This window comes from Patiria miniata, unplaced genomic scaffold (assembly GCF_015706575.1).
Source record: "Patiria miniata isolate m_02_andy unplaced genomic scaffold, ASM1570657v1 HiC_scaffold_19, whole genome shotgun sequence".
Taxonomy (NCBI): Eukaryota; Metazoa; Echinodermata; class Asteroidea; order Valvatida; family Asterinidae; genus Patiria; species Patiria miniata.
This window is the reverse complement of record NW_024037057.1, coordinates 318,778-334,803: the sequence shown is the minus strand read 5'-3', so window position 1 is coordinate 334,803 and position 16,026 is coordinate 318,778. Positions and strand designations below refer to the sequence as shown.

General features: G+C 42.2%; 2 protein-coding genes across 2 annotated transcripts; both read left to right on the top strand.

Annotated features, from left to right (window-relative positions):
* Positions 1-1,809: 1,809 nt before the first annotated feature.
* Positions 1,810-11,578, top strand: LOC119725978 (deleted in malignant brain tumors 1 protein-like). The gene is made up of 11 exons (XM_038197603.1): positions 1,810-1,909; positions 2,098-2,208; positions 2,724-2,831; positions 3,862-4,176; positions 5,265-5,576; positions 6,306-6,620; positions 7,355-7,666; positions 8,261-8,572; positions 10,078-10,176; positions 10,951-11,049; positions 11,205-11,578. The coding sequence occupies exons 1-11, from the start codon at positions 1,825-1,827 to the stop codon at positions 11,576-11,578; spliced, it is 2,442 nt and encodes an 813-aa protein (XP_038053531.1). The 5' UTR covers positions 1,810-1,824.
* Positions 11,579-11,972: 394 nt separating this feature from the next.
* Positions 11,973-15,637, top strand: LOC119725966 (angiopoietin-1 receptor-like). The gene is made up of 9 exons (XM_038197592.1): positions 11,973-12,347; positions 12,455-12,565; positions 12,887-13,056; positions 13,417-13,530; positions 13,711-13,781; positions 14,459-14,499; positions 14,654-14,750; positions 15,111-15,216; positions 15,478-15,637. Exons 1-9 carry the CDS (start codon positions 12,167-12,169, stop codon positions 15,550-15,552), a joined length of 966 nt encoding a protein of 321 aa, XP_038053520.1. The 5' UTR covers positions 11,973-12,166; the 3' UTR covers positions 15,553-15,637.
* The last annotated feature ends 389 nt before the right edge of the window (positions 15,638-16,026 follow it).

The following is a 16,026-nucleotide window of genomic DNA, read 5'->3' as shown; positions in this document are numbered from 1 at the left end:
AAGCGCGAAGCGCGAAGCCCTTACAGCGTGGGGTTCGGGGCCCGCTTAAGGGCCCCGAAAAAAATTGGATTCTAGATGTTCTGTGGTGTGATTTGAAGCAATTTTTTACGACTTTCCTCCATGCTTTAAAGGGAATATACAACATTTGCAAACATCGAAAAATAAAACTACCAAGTTTTTGCGAAATACCTTAATAGGATGTTGGTAAATGACAGTCTAAAGCATCCTGTAAAATTATGGCACCTGGTATACTGTCATTTTCAAGAAAAGTGTTATTTTTGTATCAATTTCCAACGCTGATCGGCCGATCAGCGTTGGAAACAACTGGCTTTTTTTCAAATACTGGCCCCAATTGACCATCGCACTTGTTTACAATCGATTACAAACCTATGAACGGGTACGAGCCAGCTAGACTGGTTCCCTAACCTTACAATTCCCCAATGTATGTAAACTGCTCTGTTTCTTCTTATATAGAGTCAGGGAACCAGACTACAGGAAAATGATCGTTTTTCTTGGTTTTTATAGCATTTTTGAACCCAAAACCTCCAAAAAGTCAGTGTAACTATATTTGCTTTATATTTCCAACCCCCCAATTCCAACCATTTCTGAAAATTACAGCAAAAGCAAATGATGTATATTCCCTTTAACTAATATTTTCTCGGCAAAAGATAATTATTTGAACATCGTTTTCGAGGTTGGAGACATTGAATCAGCTATCGGTATTCTGAGCTATTGGCGTGGGGTTCGGGGCCCGCTTAACCCTAAAGTTATTTTGACCACATCACTTAGCCGGGGGGGGGCGGATTCCCCCCCCCCCTTAAGATCTCGGCCATCGAGTGACGAAAATGTTGGAAACTCAGCACATGCATAGAGCAACTCTTCCTAAACATGCCCAAGAAATTTCATGACTATAGGTCAAAGGGTTTTGGAATTAAGGCTAGTTAATTATTCATATGTATGAATGGCAATTATGCTCGGTGTACACGACGTATATGCGAAAATTCAGCGGGAAAATTTTTCGCTACGTACCAACCCGTGGTCCGATTTTTATGTTTTTGGTATCAAAAGATGCGCAAAGCTCGAGGCTAAAAAGTCATAACAGCTCGGGTCGCGAAATTTTTTTTTAGAAGCTATCGCGGAAAATGTTGAGGGGGGGGCGGATTCCGCCCCCCCCCCCCCCGGCCCCTTTAGGGTTAAGGGCCCCGAAAAAAAATAAAATTGGATTTTCGATGCTCTGTGGTGTGATCTGAGGCAATTTTTTACCACTCTAACCAATAATTATCTTAGCACAAAAGATAATAATTTAAACGATAATTTTCGAGGTTTTCTCAGCTAAAGGCATAAGAAAATTTTGTGAACATTGTTTTCGAGGTTGGAGTCATTGAATCAGCTACCAGAATTCTGAGCTATATGCGTGGGGTTCTGGGCCCGCTTGAAGGCCCCGAACAATTTTGGATTCTAAATGCTCTGTGGTGCTATCTGAGGCAATTTCTGACCACTTTAACCAATATTTTCTAAGCAAAAGATACATTGTAGTACATAATAGGGCCCATTGCGTCATGTAGATCAATGACAATTTTTCTAGAAACTCAAAATCTCAGTTGGGGGGGGGGGCGACTGGGGGGGGGGGCGACAAGGTTTCATGGGGGGCGGTCGCCACCCCCCCCCCCCCCCCCCGGTGGCTACGCCACTGTGTCGGTAGTTCGGTCGGTTGTTCGGTCAATCAGTCGGTCGAGTAAAGAAGAGGACACTTACACGTTAATGATTACTTCTTTTTCACTTTCGCCATCACTCCACCTAGAAACACCAACGACTTCCGCTCTCATGTCCCCATCAATGGACGACCATAAACAAGCTGGCACTACTGAATACCCCCGCGATGATCTTACAACTGACTCGCCAACTCAAGGTGAAATGTTGCACTTTTTTTCTTTGATTCGGAGGGTCGTTCGGTCCCTTGGTCGGTCGGTCAGTCTATCGTTCGGTTGTTCAGTTGGTCGGTTAATCGGTCGTTCAATCGGTCAGTAGAGTATAGAAAAGGACACTGATACGCTAATAATTACATATTTTTTTCACTTTCTCCATCACTCCATCTAGAAACACCAACGACTGCCGCTCTTACGTCCCCATCAATGGACGACCATACACAAGCTGTCACTACTGAATACTCCCGTGACGATCTAACGACAACCAACTCGCCAACTCAAGGTGAAACGCTGCACTTGAATTTCAATAATTCGATTGGTCGTTACTGTTCGGTTTCTTGGTTGGTTTGTCTGTCAGTCAATGGATCAGACAGTTGGTCAGTGAGGTATAAAAAGACATCAGGCCTGTCCATTGCCCCTACCAAAGTCGGCTACGAGAGCCAAAGCGAAAATGCAATTATTCTTGATCAATTATAACATTCAATATATTACTATGACATATTCGTGTTCGTTTGCAGGATAAATGAAGACGTGCAGTGTAGTTTATATTACCTGATTGTAAATAAGATTGCAAAACCGTGTCATGTCGTTTAAGCATGAAGAATATTCTAGTTGGATATGCTCATGTTTTGAAGAATCACTTTATTTAATAAGCAAAATTGCAATATTCCTCATTAAGTGTTTTTTTTTTTAATGCAAATAATTGCAGTGTCTGGTTGTACAGAATTACAATGCAAGCAAGTCATTGAGGTGTCCAAATGATTTATACTGTTTCACTTGCCCCATCAATCCATCTAGAATCATCAACGACTGCCGCTCTTATGTCGCCATCAACGGACGAGTACACACAAGCTGGCACAACTGAATATCCCCGTGACGATCTAACAACTGACTCGCCATCTCTAGGTGAAATCCTGCATTTTTATGATTCGGAGGCTAGGGTCGTTAAGACTCTTGCTTGTTCGTTCGTTCATTCAGTCTGTAGTTCGTTCGGTCCATATAAGCGTAGCCGTGGGCGGGGGGGGGGGGGGGATAAGGGGGGTATTTACCCCCAATATTTTGTAAAGACTGCCTTTTTCCATTCAAATGCTTTTTTTGCAACGGGCTTAACCCCCCCCCCCCAATAATTTGTAAAGAGTGCCTTTTTTTTACAAAGTGCCCTTTTTTCTGAAAAAGTACCATATAAAAAAAGAACAAAGAAGTGGTGCCCTTTTTGTGGAATCTGCCGTTTTTGGTGCCTGAAAAGCACCATATATTAGCCGTTTGTGTGCGTAATTGCCAGTTTTGAACAGAGCCCCTATCGAAAGACGGTACCAGCTATGTGGACTTTGTCTATGGTCACTTTAAAGGATGTATGCAAATAAATACGAACGACAAAAGTGGAAGTGGTCGGGCAAGACGAAATACAAAATCAGAACAAAAAGAAAGGCTTTTCCGCAAATTCAAATTAATTGTTAAGGGGAAATTATTAACCTGGGTCACTTTCTTTTTTGACTCACTTTATTGTATATCTGTATTATTACCTTACAAAATATTTTTTTTTTTTTGAACAACATCTAGTTGAACAAATATTCAACATAATTGCCCAACAAGTACTGCAAAAATGTGGGAAAAGTGTCTTGCCCTTTTCATAGCGCCGCCTTCTGATTACAAAGATCCTACGCGACCTATACCAATGCCTGCCTTTGGAAATTAAGCGAGAAACGACTGCACGACAACGCTATATCTGGCTCTTTTTAAACAAAAGATAAGCAATTCGAAAATCGGGGTTTGTTTTCCTGAAAGGCAGTATAACAACAGTATGGCATAGATCGCAAGCTTCAAAAAGGGACCATCTTGGAAAAAAGTTACCATGCAAATGCTACAAAAACTACGCAGACGTCGTTTTCTTTGTTGAACATTGCCAATTTATATCCGTTTAATACCAATCTGGCAGTTCGTCTACGGGACGGAGGGTCCATCTACGAAGGCCGAGTGGAGGTCTACGTTAACGGGGAGTGGGGCACCGTGTGCGACGACCTTTGGGACCTGAACGACGCCAACGTGATCTGCCGTGAGCTGGGCTTCGGAGTGGCCCTAAGGGTGGCCTCGGAGGCAAAGTATGGGCCTGGACAGGGACCGATACAGATGGACAATGTGGAATGCACTGGGCCAGAGAGTTCCATCTTTCGCTGCTCGCATCGTGGGGCAGAGGACCACAACTGTGAACACTCGGAAGATGCCGGAGTGGAGTGCTCCGAGCCTACGTCAGGTAAACATAGAATTACCTGAAAGAATGTATAATGTGTTACACTCACAATGGCCTAGGGAAGTATAACACTTGAGACCCAGACTAGGATGCAATGAGTGCTTGAGGTGGTAAAACAGTCTCACATCACGACTGCCAATATTTTTTTAATGCCAATAATTTTATGTCAAACGATGGATGTAGTAACTTTCTCTACACACGCACAGATACAGATGGGGGTTTTAGGGATCGACACCCCCCCCCCCCCACACACACACACACCCACTTTGTTGTATATCTGTGCTGGAATTTACTACCTTACGGAGACATGAACACAATAGGGAACAAAAGATTGTATACGTCTCCAGAAGAACATTTCTATAGATGAATACGTCTCCACAAGAATTTCACGAAATAGATATATGGATTTTACTCAAAAACTAGGAATTTCCAAGGTAGGTTGATTTGTCGCAAATGGAAGAGTTTTAGAAAAGGGATATTTAGTCCAAATTTCAGCACAGGAAATTAATTCTGGTTAAAATAAGAGCATTTTGAAACTTCAATTTCACACTCGAAAACTTTACTACACGAGAACAAAGAAATGTCTCCACAGGAATACAAATTCCAGAATGGGTGTATTATTACCTTACAAAATATTTTCTCTTCTTTTTTGTAAAGAACAGCTAGTCGACCAAATATTCCACAAAATGTCCAACAAGTTCTGCGAAAATGCGGGAAATAATGTCCTGCCGTTTTTTTATAGCCCCGCCTTCCGATTACAAATATCCTACTCGACCTATACGCCTGCTGTCCCTAGGAAATTAATGGGAAACGATTCCGTAACCTCAATATTTCTGGCACTGTTATCTTTAAAAAGATAACAAATTCGAAAAAGGGAAGTTTGTTTTCCAGTAAAAACAGTATTGTAAAGGACAGTGTATGGCATGGATTGCAAGCTTCGAGGAACATCCATTTTGGAAAAAAAAACTACTATGCCAATGCTATCAAATTTTATTATGTTCTACGCAGTCGAATACGAAGATATATTTTTTTTTTTTTTTTTTTTTGGGGGGGTGTTTATTGCCAATTAATATCCGTCGCCTATTCGGCAGTTCGTCTACGGGACGGAGGGTCCGTCTACGAAGGCCGAGTAGAGGTCTACACTGACGGCCAGTGGGTCACCGTGTGCGACCACAGTTGGGACCTGAACGAAGCCAACGTGGTCTGCCGTCAGCTGCGCTTCGGAGCTGCCGTAACGGTGGCCTCGGACGCAACGTACGGACCTGGACAGGGACCGATACAGATGGACGATGTGGAATGCACGGGGCAAGAGAGTTCCATCTTTCTCTGTTCTCATGCTTGGGTACAGCGGGACAACTGTGGACACTCGGAAGATGCTGGGGTTGAGTGCTCAGTGCCTAGAGGTAAATATCAAATTACTTGAAAGAATATATAATTTGTTATACTCACAATGACCTAGGGATATACGGTACTTGAGACACAGCGTAGGATGTGTTTCCACGAGGTTTTGAAACAAGTGGCTTATCACGGCTGCCAGCACTCATGTCAAACGAAGGCGGTATTAGTTTTCTCTGCACAGACAATGACACATCAAATGGGTTTTTAGGAGTCGAAGCCCCTTCCCTCCCTTCTCTGACACACACTCAAAAAATTAAGGGACAAATAATATCCAGGTCACTTTTCTGTTTTTATTCACTTTATTTGTCTGTATTATTACCTTACAAAATAGTTTCTATTTTTTTTAACAACATCTAGTTGAACAAATATTCAACATAATTGCCAAACAAGTACTGCAAAAATGTGGGAAAAGTGTCTCGCCTTTTTCATAGCGCCGCCTTCCGATTACAAAGATCATACGCGACCTATACCAATGCCTGCCTTTGGAAATTAAGCGAGAAACGACTGCACGACAACGTTATATCTGGCTCTTTTTAAACAAAAGATAAGCAATTCGAAAATCGGGGTTTGTTTTCCTGAAAGGCAGCATAACAACAGTATGGCATAGATCGCAAGCTTCAAAAAGGGACCATCTTGGAAAAAAAGTTACCATGCAAATGCTACAAAAACTACACAAAAGTCGTTTTCTTTGTTGAATATTGCCAATTTATATCCGTTTAATACCAATCTGGCAGTTCGTCTACGGGACGGAGGGTCCATCTACGAAGGCCGAGTGGAGGTCTACGTTAACGGGGAGTGGGGCACGGTGTGCGACGACCTTTGGGATCTGAACGACGCCAACGTGATCTGCCGTGAGCTGGGCTTCGGAGTGGCCCTAAGGGTGGCCTCGGAGGCAAAGTATGGGCCTGGACAGGGACCGATACAGATGGACAATGTGGAATGCACTGGGCAAGAGAGTTCCATCTTTCGCTGCTCGCATCGTGGGGCAGAGGACCACAACTGTGAACACTCGGAAGATGCTGGAGTGGAGTGCTCCGAGCCTACGTCAGGTAAACATAGAATTACCTGAAAGAATGTATAATGTGTTACACTCACAAGGGCCTAGGGAAGTATAACACTTGAGACCCAGCCTAGGATGCAATGAGTGCTTGAGGTGGTAAAACAGTCTCACATCACGACTGCCAATATTTTTTAATGCCAATATGTCAAACGATGGATGTAGTAACTTTCTCTACACACGCACAGATACAGATGGGGGTTTTAGGGATCGATCCCCCCCCCCCCCACACACACACACACTTTGTTGTATATCTGTATTATTACCTTACAAAATATTTTCTCTTCTTTTTTGTAAAGAACAGCTAGTCGACCAAATATTCCACAAAATGTCTAACAAGTTCTGCGAAAATGCCGGAAATAATGTCCTGCCGTTTTTTTTTATAGCCCCGCCTTCCGATTACAAATATCCTACTCGACCTATACGCCTGCTGTCCCTAGGAAATTAATGGGAAACGATTCCGTAACATCAATATTTCTGGCACTGTTATCTTTAAAAAGATAACAAATTCGAAAAAGGGAAGTTTGTTTTCCAGTAAAAACAGTATTGTAAAGGACAGTGTATGGCATGGATTGCAAGCTTCGAGGAACATCCATTTTGGAAAAAAAAACTACTATGCCAATGCTATCAAATTTTATTATGTTCTACGCAGTCGAATACGAAGACATTTTTTTTTTTTTTGGGGGGGTGTTTATTGCCAATTAATATCCGTCGCCTATTCGGCAGTTCGTCTACGGGACGGAGGGTCCGTCTACGAAGGCCGAGTAGAGGTCTACACTGACGGCCAGTGGGTCACCGTGTGCGACCACAGTTGGGACCTGAACGAAGCCAACGTGGTCTGCCGTCAGCTGCGCTTCGGAGCTGCCGTAACGGCGGCCTCGGACGCAAAGTACGGACCTGGACAGGGACCGATACAGATGGACGATGTGGAATGCACGGGGCAAGAGAGTTCCATCTTTCTCTGTTCTCATGCTTGGGTACAGCGGGACAACTGTGGACACTCGGAAGATGCTGGGGTTGAGTGCTCAGTGCCTAGAGGTAGAGGTCAAATTACTTGAGAGAATATATAATTTGTTATACTCACAATGACCTAGGGATATACGGTACTTGAGACACAGCGTAGGATGTGTTTCCACGAGGTTTTGAAACAAGTGGCTTATCACGGCTGCCAGCACTCATGTCAAACATAGGAGGTATTAGTTTGCTCTGCACAGACAAGGACACATCAAATGGGTTTTTAGGAGTCGAAGCCCCTTCCCTCCCTTCTCTGATACACACTCAAAAAATTAAGAGACAAATAATATCCAGGTCACTTTTCTGTTTTTATTCACTTTATTTGTCTGTATTAATAGTTTCTATTTTTATGAACAACAGCTAGTCGACCATAATTATAACATAACAACAGGGAAAAAAAATGGCGGGACATCCTGACACTTTTCTTGAAAAAGAAAAACAATTGTGTCCCTGTAAAAGCAGTTTAACTACAATATGACAGGGATTGCAAGCTTCAAGATGAGAACATCTTTAAAAAAAGTTTGCCATTGCTACTGAATTTACTATCTTCTACGAAAAATACGCATACCCTTTTTGGGGTTGCTCAATGCCAATTGATATTCGTTGCCTACCCGGCAGTTCGTCTGCGGAACGGAGGGTCCATCTACGAAGGCCGAGTGGAGATCTACGTTAACGGCGAGTGGGGCACCGTGTGCGACGACAATTGGGGCCTGAACGACGCCAACGTGATCTGCCGTGAGCTGGGCTTCGGAGTGGCCGTGACGGCGGTGCCGAGGGCCGCGTACGGCTATGGAGTGGGACCGATACAGATGGACGATGTGGAATGCACGGGGCAAGAGAGTTCCATATTTCACTGCTCGCATCTTGGGGTAGGGAACCACAACTGTAGGCACTCCGAAGATGCCGGGGTGGAGTGCTCCGAGCCTACAGGTAAAAATATAATTACTGGAGAGGATATATAATTTGTTATACTTACAATGGCACTTAAGACAGCCTACAATCCCGGCCAAAATGGTTTGGACACTTGGAAATACCCTTTGCCTCCCATGGTCACCAACTCCCCTGCTCCCCGGGCAATGTTGTTTTCTTCAGCGGATCGAGCACATACTGCGCAATGAGAGAAACAATTGAGTGGAGGTTGGGGGTTGGGGGCCCAGCGAGATTTGGCCAGGATTGTCTGAATTGGTTTCATTTTTCAAAATATGCATGACGTGCCGTTTAGGGAGCCGTTTTCCTGAGTTTTGTTTCCAAAATGAATGGGTGGCCGAAGGTTGAATGAAAGAACAATATTTAGGTCAGATAATAATTATTGATAGTAATACAAAAATGAAAATTAAAAATACAAATGTTCCAAATCACAACTCTGTTGTTGCGTTCATCGTTATGGACCTCTGCAAGGCTTAAATCGTTAACTTATTTGAAGCTGTGGGAGATCGCATTCTCAACAGCATCATTGACAAGAGCAATACAAATGGTGGGGCCAAGCTTAGTGCCCTGCGGCACCCCGCTTGAAAGGGTCTGCCATTCATATAGTGCAAAGTGATATTGTACTCTCTGCCGCCGATATTTGAAGACGTTGCAGAATCAGGGGATTATTTCACTCCTCACACCAAGGTCATACAACTTCTGGATTGCCAAAGTATGGTCGACGCAGTCAATAGCCTTGGAGAAGTCCGTCACCACCAGCGTGCCGACTGAGTTAGCTTTATCAGTACCGTTATAGAACACATCGAAGTTTAATCAAACACTGGGTAGTTGAGACACTTAATACTCCCATGCTGCAGGCGCAGTGCTAGAACCAATATTTTTTTTTTTTTTTTTTTTTTTTTTTTGGGGGGGGGGGGGGCTAGCAGGGTGGATCCAGATTTTTTTTCAGGGAGGCGTGCTGAAATGTATACCCGTTATTTGTTCCAGACACTTAGGTCTCCGAAAATAAATAGGGGGGGGGGGGGCGGGCTCATGCCAAATTTTCAATAGGGAGCCCTAATAAAATCCTAAAATCATTCACACTATATTAACTAATGCACCCTTGTCACGACTATTTTTTTAGAAGGAGACTGTTCGCATGTACATTACAATCCATCCTTCTTTTTGTCAATGCATTTTTTTTTACGGCATTTTTTTTTGTTGGGGGGGGGGGGCTAGACAACATTTTGGGGTTTGGGGGCTAAAGGCCCCCTAGGCCCCCCCCCCCCCCCCGTAGAAGCTCGCCTGCCATGCTGATTGCTGGCAATTGAGCAAGAGATGTCTTCAATGTCTTCAAAACTTCATTTGGAAATGTTTGGCACTAACATAATTGTCTGCCAAACACCCAGCATTTGTAACCCAATCAACGCTAATCTCTAGCAATGAAACTTGGATTGTAAGATTGTGTTTCTACTTTAAAGTGTTGTCACAATGATATATTTTTTTAAAGAATTTTGGGTTTTCTTCAGCCATTGAATCAGCTGCACCATCCACGGAATTGACAGAAACAACAGCACTTGTAAAGAGCCTAGCACCAGTAACTACACGACCGATTACTAGGACCGAAGGTAAAACAATGTGCGCGTTTGTGCTGCTTGAAAGGCATCACATGATTCCATGGTGTTTGAACATTGACCACAATTATTTCCCCTGAGGCTGAGTTGTATTAAAGTATTGCCCTGTAATGCAAACACATTATTACTCAAATAAATCGGGTATACCTGATTTCATTTTCACAGTTTTGTAACAAATACATTTAATATGTGGTGCTTGACATACTTATGAAGTGCTCCAATGTGTCCTTTCTTTTAGTTTTACTCTCTTCTGCAAATAAACGTGTTACAATACTTTGCTCTACAACCCCATCACCATAATTAACATCAACTGCTATGACGACATTTAACTTCTACTAAGTACATAAGAAACACCCCCTCCACCATCTCGAATAGATTTGTTGCCCACTTCCCGGGAAATATAAGTGACTATTAACAGGTGTAACATAAATATGCCACCCAATACCCAACCCCCAGCCCACTGGCTGTCCCCTCCTCTCCTCTGTAGTGAGAACGATAGATACGACGTTGTATAGGCCTAGATAAAACCGAGTTCCATCTAAATTATCTAATTGTACAGATGGTGTATACGTGTTTTTTTTTTTTTTTTTGTGTTTTTTTTTTTCTGGTTTGGCACCTCGAAAACTCAACGTTCGAATATGACTTGACGATATTCCAGCACAACATTATTTATTTTTAAATCGGAAATGACGTTAAATGTATATTAAATGTATACTCACGTTTATCAAGCCTCTATGATATTTTTAGAATTTTTGTCGTTTTTTTCAGCCATTGAATCAGCTGCACCATCCACAGAGTTGACGGAAACAACAGCACCTGCAAGGAGCCTAGCACCCGTAGCTACACTTCCGATTACCAAGACCGAAGGTAAAACAATGTGCGCGTTTGTGCTGCTTGAAATACATCGCACCATTCCGTGGTGTTTGAAGTAGAGCAAATTAGCCCTTGAAGGGAAGTATTAGGCCTTTTCAAAATTACCATCAATTGAATCATAATATTAATATTGTGATTTTTTTTATCAGCAGGAACTGATAGCAGGACAGTTCTTATCCCAGTCCTTACTGTCGTCATTATCTTGATTATCCTGGCTGTTATTGTGGCAATATTTTTTCTGCGTCATCTAAAAGGTAGAAGTCAACCAGCAGGAGAGCTAGAACTGGTGGGTGTAATCAATCATGATTATGAGAAATGTTTGAGCATTGACTCACGCATGTCCTACACAACATGCATTCTTATCTTTCAATTTCACACATCCATATTAATTCATTACCCTCCACAACACAGTAATAACTCATTTGTAATGTTGAAGTTGGCACACTCTGATTTAACCCTAAAGGTGCCGGGGGCGCCCCCCCCCCTCCCCCTCGGCCTCTTTTTCCTCGATAGCCTTAATTAAAAAAAAAAAATGGCGACCCAAGCTTTTATGACTTTTTAGCCTCAAGCCTTGCGCATCTTTTGACAACAAAAACATAACAAAATCAGCAGAGGGGTTGTCGCGCAGCGAAAGTTTTTCCGGCGCTACGCCCCACGAAAAACTGATTTGTTTTCCCATATACGTCGTGTATACAGACCAGAATTGCAATTCATATGAATAATTAATTAGCCATAATTCCAAAACCCTTTGACCTCTAGTCATGAAATCTCTTGGGTATGTTCATGAAGAGTTGCTCTATGTACCGAGCTTTACAATTGTTCATCATCGATGGCCGAGATCAAAGGGGGAATCTGCCCCCCCCCCCCCCCCCCCCCCCCCCACGGCTGAGAGGTGGTCAAAATAACCCGGCCCATTTAGGTTTAAAATCACCTAAGTTGTACTTACGTTGTCGATGTATTTGATGTCTGCTTTTCATAGATCAGTTTTGAGAATCAGATATCTCCTGACGGGGTATTGGACTATGAGAGTCGGATATCTCCACATGAGGTATCAGACTATGACAAAGTTGCTCGTGATTGCACATCATCATTGGAAGTAGTTGCAGTCAATATGTCATCACCAACCTGTGAGGATGAAGGTCTGCCGTCTTGGGCACAGAGCTGGCATATCCCATTTAGGAATATGATGATCGGCGACATGGTTTTGGGCAAGGGAAATTTCGGTGAAGTTCGTTACGGAGCAGTGAAGGTTGAAGGAGAAGATTTCAAGGCTGCTATAAAGACACTGAAGGGTACGTGGAGTGTTCATCTTTTGATATCTCAAACAATACCGACTAGGAGCCTAATCTGTCGGTTACTTTTATTGCTAAAGTTTTGTTTATTTTAACATTTTTCACAGCTTACGAGTCGAAAAATGATCGACAGAATTTCATGGATGAATTCAGAATTCTGACCAAAATTGGACGGCACCCGAACGTGGTCAGTATTCTTGGTGCTTGTCAACATGATGGTAAGTGAAATTGGTAGAAAATTTGAGTGTTAATGTGCCAAGTATTTTAAGTGTTTACATGGTAAATTTAAAACGAAATGTTACTTGGTTAAAATATGGTAATGGTACCATTCCCCGAGTCAAATTATTCGGTCTGACGATCCGAACACATGATTGCATGTCACAATGTTCAAACAATACATACTGTCATTTTCAATACAACACTGGCCGTTAATGATAGTTTTGAACCTTTCCAACTTTCTCAAAAGTCTTGCCTGAACCCGTCACAGACATACAGACCTCGAGTACATTAATCAAGATAAAACATTCCTGATTCACCAGACATTCTGTACGTGGCTTTGGAGTTCATGCCGAACGGGGATCTGCGCACCCACCTGAGAAACGCTAGATCCCAGGATGACGATGGACAGTCATCTCTGTCTTCATATGCAAAGCTGATTCAGTTTGCTTTCGATGTTGCCAAAGGAATGCAGCACCTGGCTGCATTGAGAGTCAGTATTAGTCGTGGTCCTTTTTTATTTTTTTTGAATAATGATTGTTGGTATAAACAAAACCCAAGTATTCCTCAAAAGTGATCAGGCATGGCAGCCAACCATCTAAAAGGCAAAACTGAAGACGCAGAAATTTTAGTTTTAGACATGAAATGGGTGGGGTAACTCGTATATCATAGGGATATCAACTGGGATATCAAATGAAATTCATTTTTTGGGAATCCAAACCATGCCACAGGGAAAGGTCGATTAATGTTTAAATACACAAGTACTACAAAACAAATACCATCAACATGCTGTTTCTAATAGAGACTGTTTCTGTACAACCATTTATTATTAAAACATGTTTGGTTGTCGCAGGTGATTCATCGTGATTTGGCGGCAAGAAACATCCTTCTTGACAATCAACTGGTTGCCAAGGTTTCTGATTTTGGTTTATCGCGAGGGGAAGATATCTACGTGCAGACATCACAGGTAAACGAAATTCCACAATAGTTGTTAGTTTGTTTGGCTTTTCGACAGAGAATAGATTTATTGGTCTGTACTTGCGCAGTTATCATTTACAGCAACTTTCGAGACTGTTGAAATAATGCTTTTAAGTTGGACCTAGTCTTTTGTTCTCAAGTGAAAGTATATTCTATATTTTCTTCGTAGACTCGTGTTCCTACTCGCTGGCTGTCGCCAGAGTCGTTGACTTATAATGCCTACACATCCAAGAGTGACGTGTAAGTAAGATCGTATCCCTTTTTAACGAGCGCCCCTTATTAATGGGAGTCTCTCTAGTCCGACGTCCCATTGGTCTGACAGCCCATTGCTATATAGGTCCTATTGGTGCAAACCTCCTATTGGTCCGACGTCCCATTGGTCCGACTTCTCATTGGTCCGACTTCCCATTGGTCCGAACCGAAGTCCCATTGGTTCGACGGTCCATTGGATTATAGTTAGGGTTAGGGTCAATCAACCTGAACCAGTGGAACTACACAGTATTTTGTTTCGTAGGACCAATGGGACTTTGGACCAATAGGACTTCTGATCAATGGGACTTCGGACCAAGGGGACGTCGGTCCAATGTGACTTCGGACCAATGGTACTTCGGACCAAGGGGACGTCAATCCAATGTGACTTCGGACCAATGGTACTTCGGACCATTGGTACTTCGCATAACCGACACGTAATCCGTTTTAAAACGTCGCACAAACTTCGGCAATTCTGCTCACATGCAAACGCTACCTATTTTCAAATAGTGCGCACGATCGTCTGCACGGATAAGCCGAGTGCAATTTGTTCATTCTACCCCCTCCCTTCTAAGAATGACCTTGCTACGACTCTGCAAACAATTTCATTTACATCAAACAAGTCACACATCATGACGTTTAATTATTATTATCATTTCATCTTTTAGATGGTCCTTTGGAATCCTTCTCTGGGAAATTGCGACCCTAGGTAATGTATGGCGTTGTTAATGAAGGAAGAATCTCCCGTGCTATGTGTACTCCCTAAAGACAATATTTCTCAGTTAACAATTCACGCAGTAGTGCGCTGTAGGCCTACATGCTCTCTCACTATTATTTGTTTCGTTGAATAATGTTCCTTCAAGGTGCCACTCCTTATGAAAACATAACAACTAAGGACCTGATGTCGAGGTTGGAGATTGGATATCGGATGGCCAAACCAAGCAACTGTGATGATGAAATGTAAGATGTGTTCATTATTAGGTTTAAACATATACACATGCTTTCATATCTAATAGTCCATGCATCAATACTTATTTGTTTTGGTATCATCTCAACTTAACTTAACTAGTTCACTTGTTTGAAACTGATATTGAGCTTACCTTGTTTTCTGTCAGTATGTGGTTAGGTCATATAGTTCCTGTCCTATAGTTCCTAAACAAAGTTCACGTCACTCTCACATCATTTTTGTTACAATTAAAATTAAATTTTAATGTGTGAAGTAGCTATAATGTCGTTTGTAAACAATTCAAAATACAAAACTACTCTGTGTAGTAGCTACACTGTCGTTTGTAAATGACAAACAAACATGTTGTTTTGCAGCTACAACCTGATGTTGATGTGCTGGCAGGTAGACCCGGCCAAACGGCCTAGTTTCAATCAACTAGTGACTCGTCTGACCAGTATGGCTGACAACCCAAATGAGCAAGTGAGTGTTGAATAATAAACCTATTGAAATTCGTGGGAAAAAAAGACAAGGGAATTGGGTTAGGGCACAATGAAGTTTGAAAAATGTTGTGCACAAGTCTATGGGAATGTCTCCCAAATGACCCATTTCCCGTTTTATTAGGTATTAAGTTTGGAGGGGGGGGGGGGTGGGTGGGGGTCAGTGTTTATCACATTTTCGCAAGGTCCAAAATAAGACATTGATTTCAACACATATTATGGTGAACGTATTCTCTCTCTGTAGACGTACATGCGAATGCTACCGAAGACTGAGGAATACATGCACATGATGATTCGCCCAGAGTTTGATGACAACTAACAAAAAAGCAGTAAACATCGAAGCTGAAGAGAATGTAAACCATGGCTGAAGCGGATCTTTCAACATTTTTAAGCGCGTAAAAACGCATGGTTTATTTTGCAATCCATATGGATATTTTTTTTAAATTGAGCTCGCTATTAGTCATTGTTCCGTTCCGTTTTTTTTTTAAGGTATTTGACAGCAATTGCAAACATTTAACCGACATGATATATCATTTAATGTATGTAAATACAGGGATCAGTGCTTTTGTGAAATCCTTGCGCCTACTGATGTTTTAAGGAATTGTCGTCATTTTCTCGAAATGCTGAATTCAAAACCGCCGCGAACAAAATTATTGTTTCCCTTTATATTCTGCTCCCTACTTACCAACTTTAGTTTAGTTTGCAATTGGTTACATATCTGCAAAGGTGAATTCTTTTCTCAATTGTCAAACCAAATAACAAGAGGTTGGAAGTCAAAAAGTATAGAAACAAA

Excerpts from the sequence above, each read along its gene's own strand:
- LOC119725978 (XM_038197603.1), top strand. The coding sequence starts at position 1,825 with ATGTCCCCATCAATGGACGACCATAAACAAGCTGGCACTACTGAATAC. Across the intron at positions 1,910-2,097 it reads AACTGACTCGCCAACTCAAG|AAACACCAACGACTGCCGCT; the intron begins GTGAAATGTTGC and ends CACTCCATCTAG. Across the intron at positions 2,832-3,861 it reads AACTGACTCGCCATCTCTAG|TTCGTCTACGGGACGGAGGG; the intron begins GTGAAATCCTGC and ends CCAATCTGGCAG.
- LOC119725966 (XM_038197592.1), top strand. The coding sequence starts at position 12,167 with ATGTCATCACCAACCTGTGAGGATGAAGGTCTGCCGTCTTGGGCACAG. Across the intron at positions 12,348-12,454 it reads TGCTATAAAGACACTGAAGG|CTTACGAGTCGAAAAATGAT; the intron begins GTACGTGGAGTG and ends CATTTTTCACAG. Across the intron at positions 13,531-13,710 it reads TCTACGTGCAGACATCACAG|ACTCGTGTTCCTACTCGCTG; the intron begins GTAAACGAAATT and ends TTTTCTTCGTAG.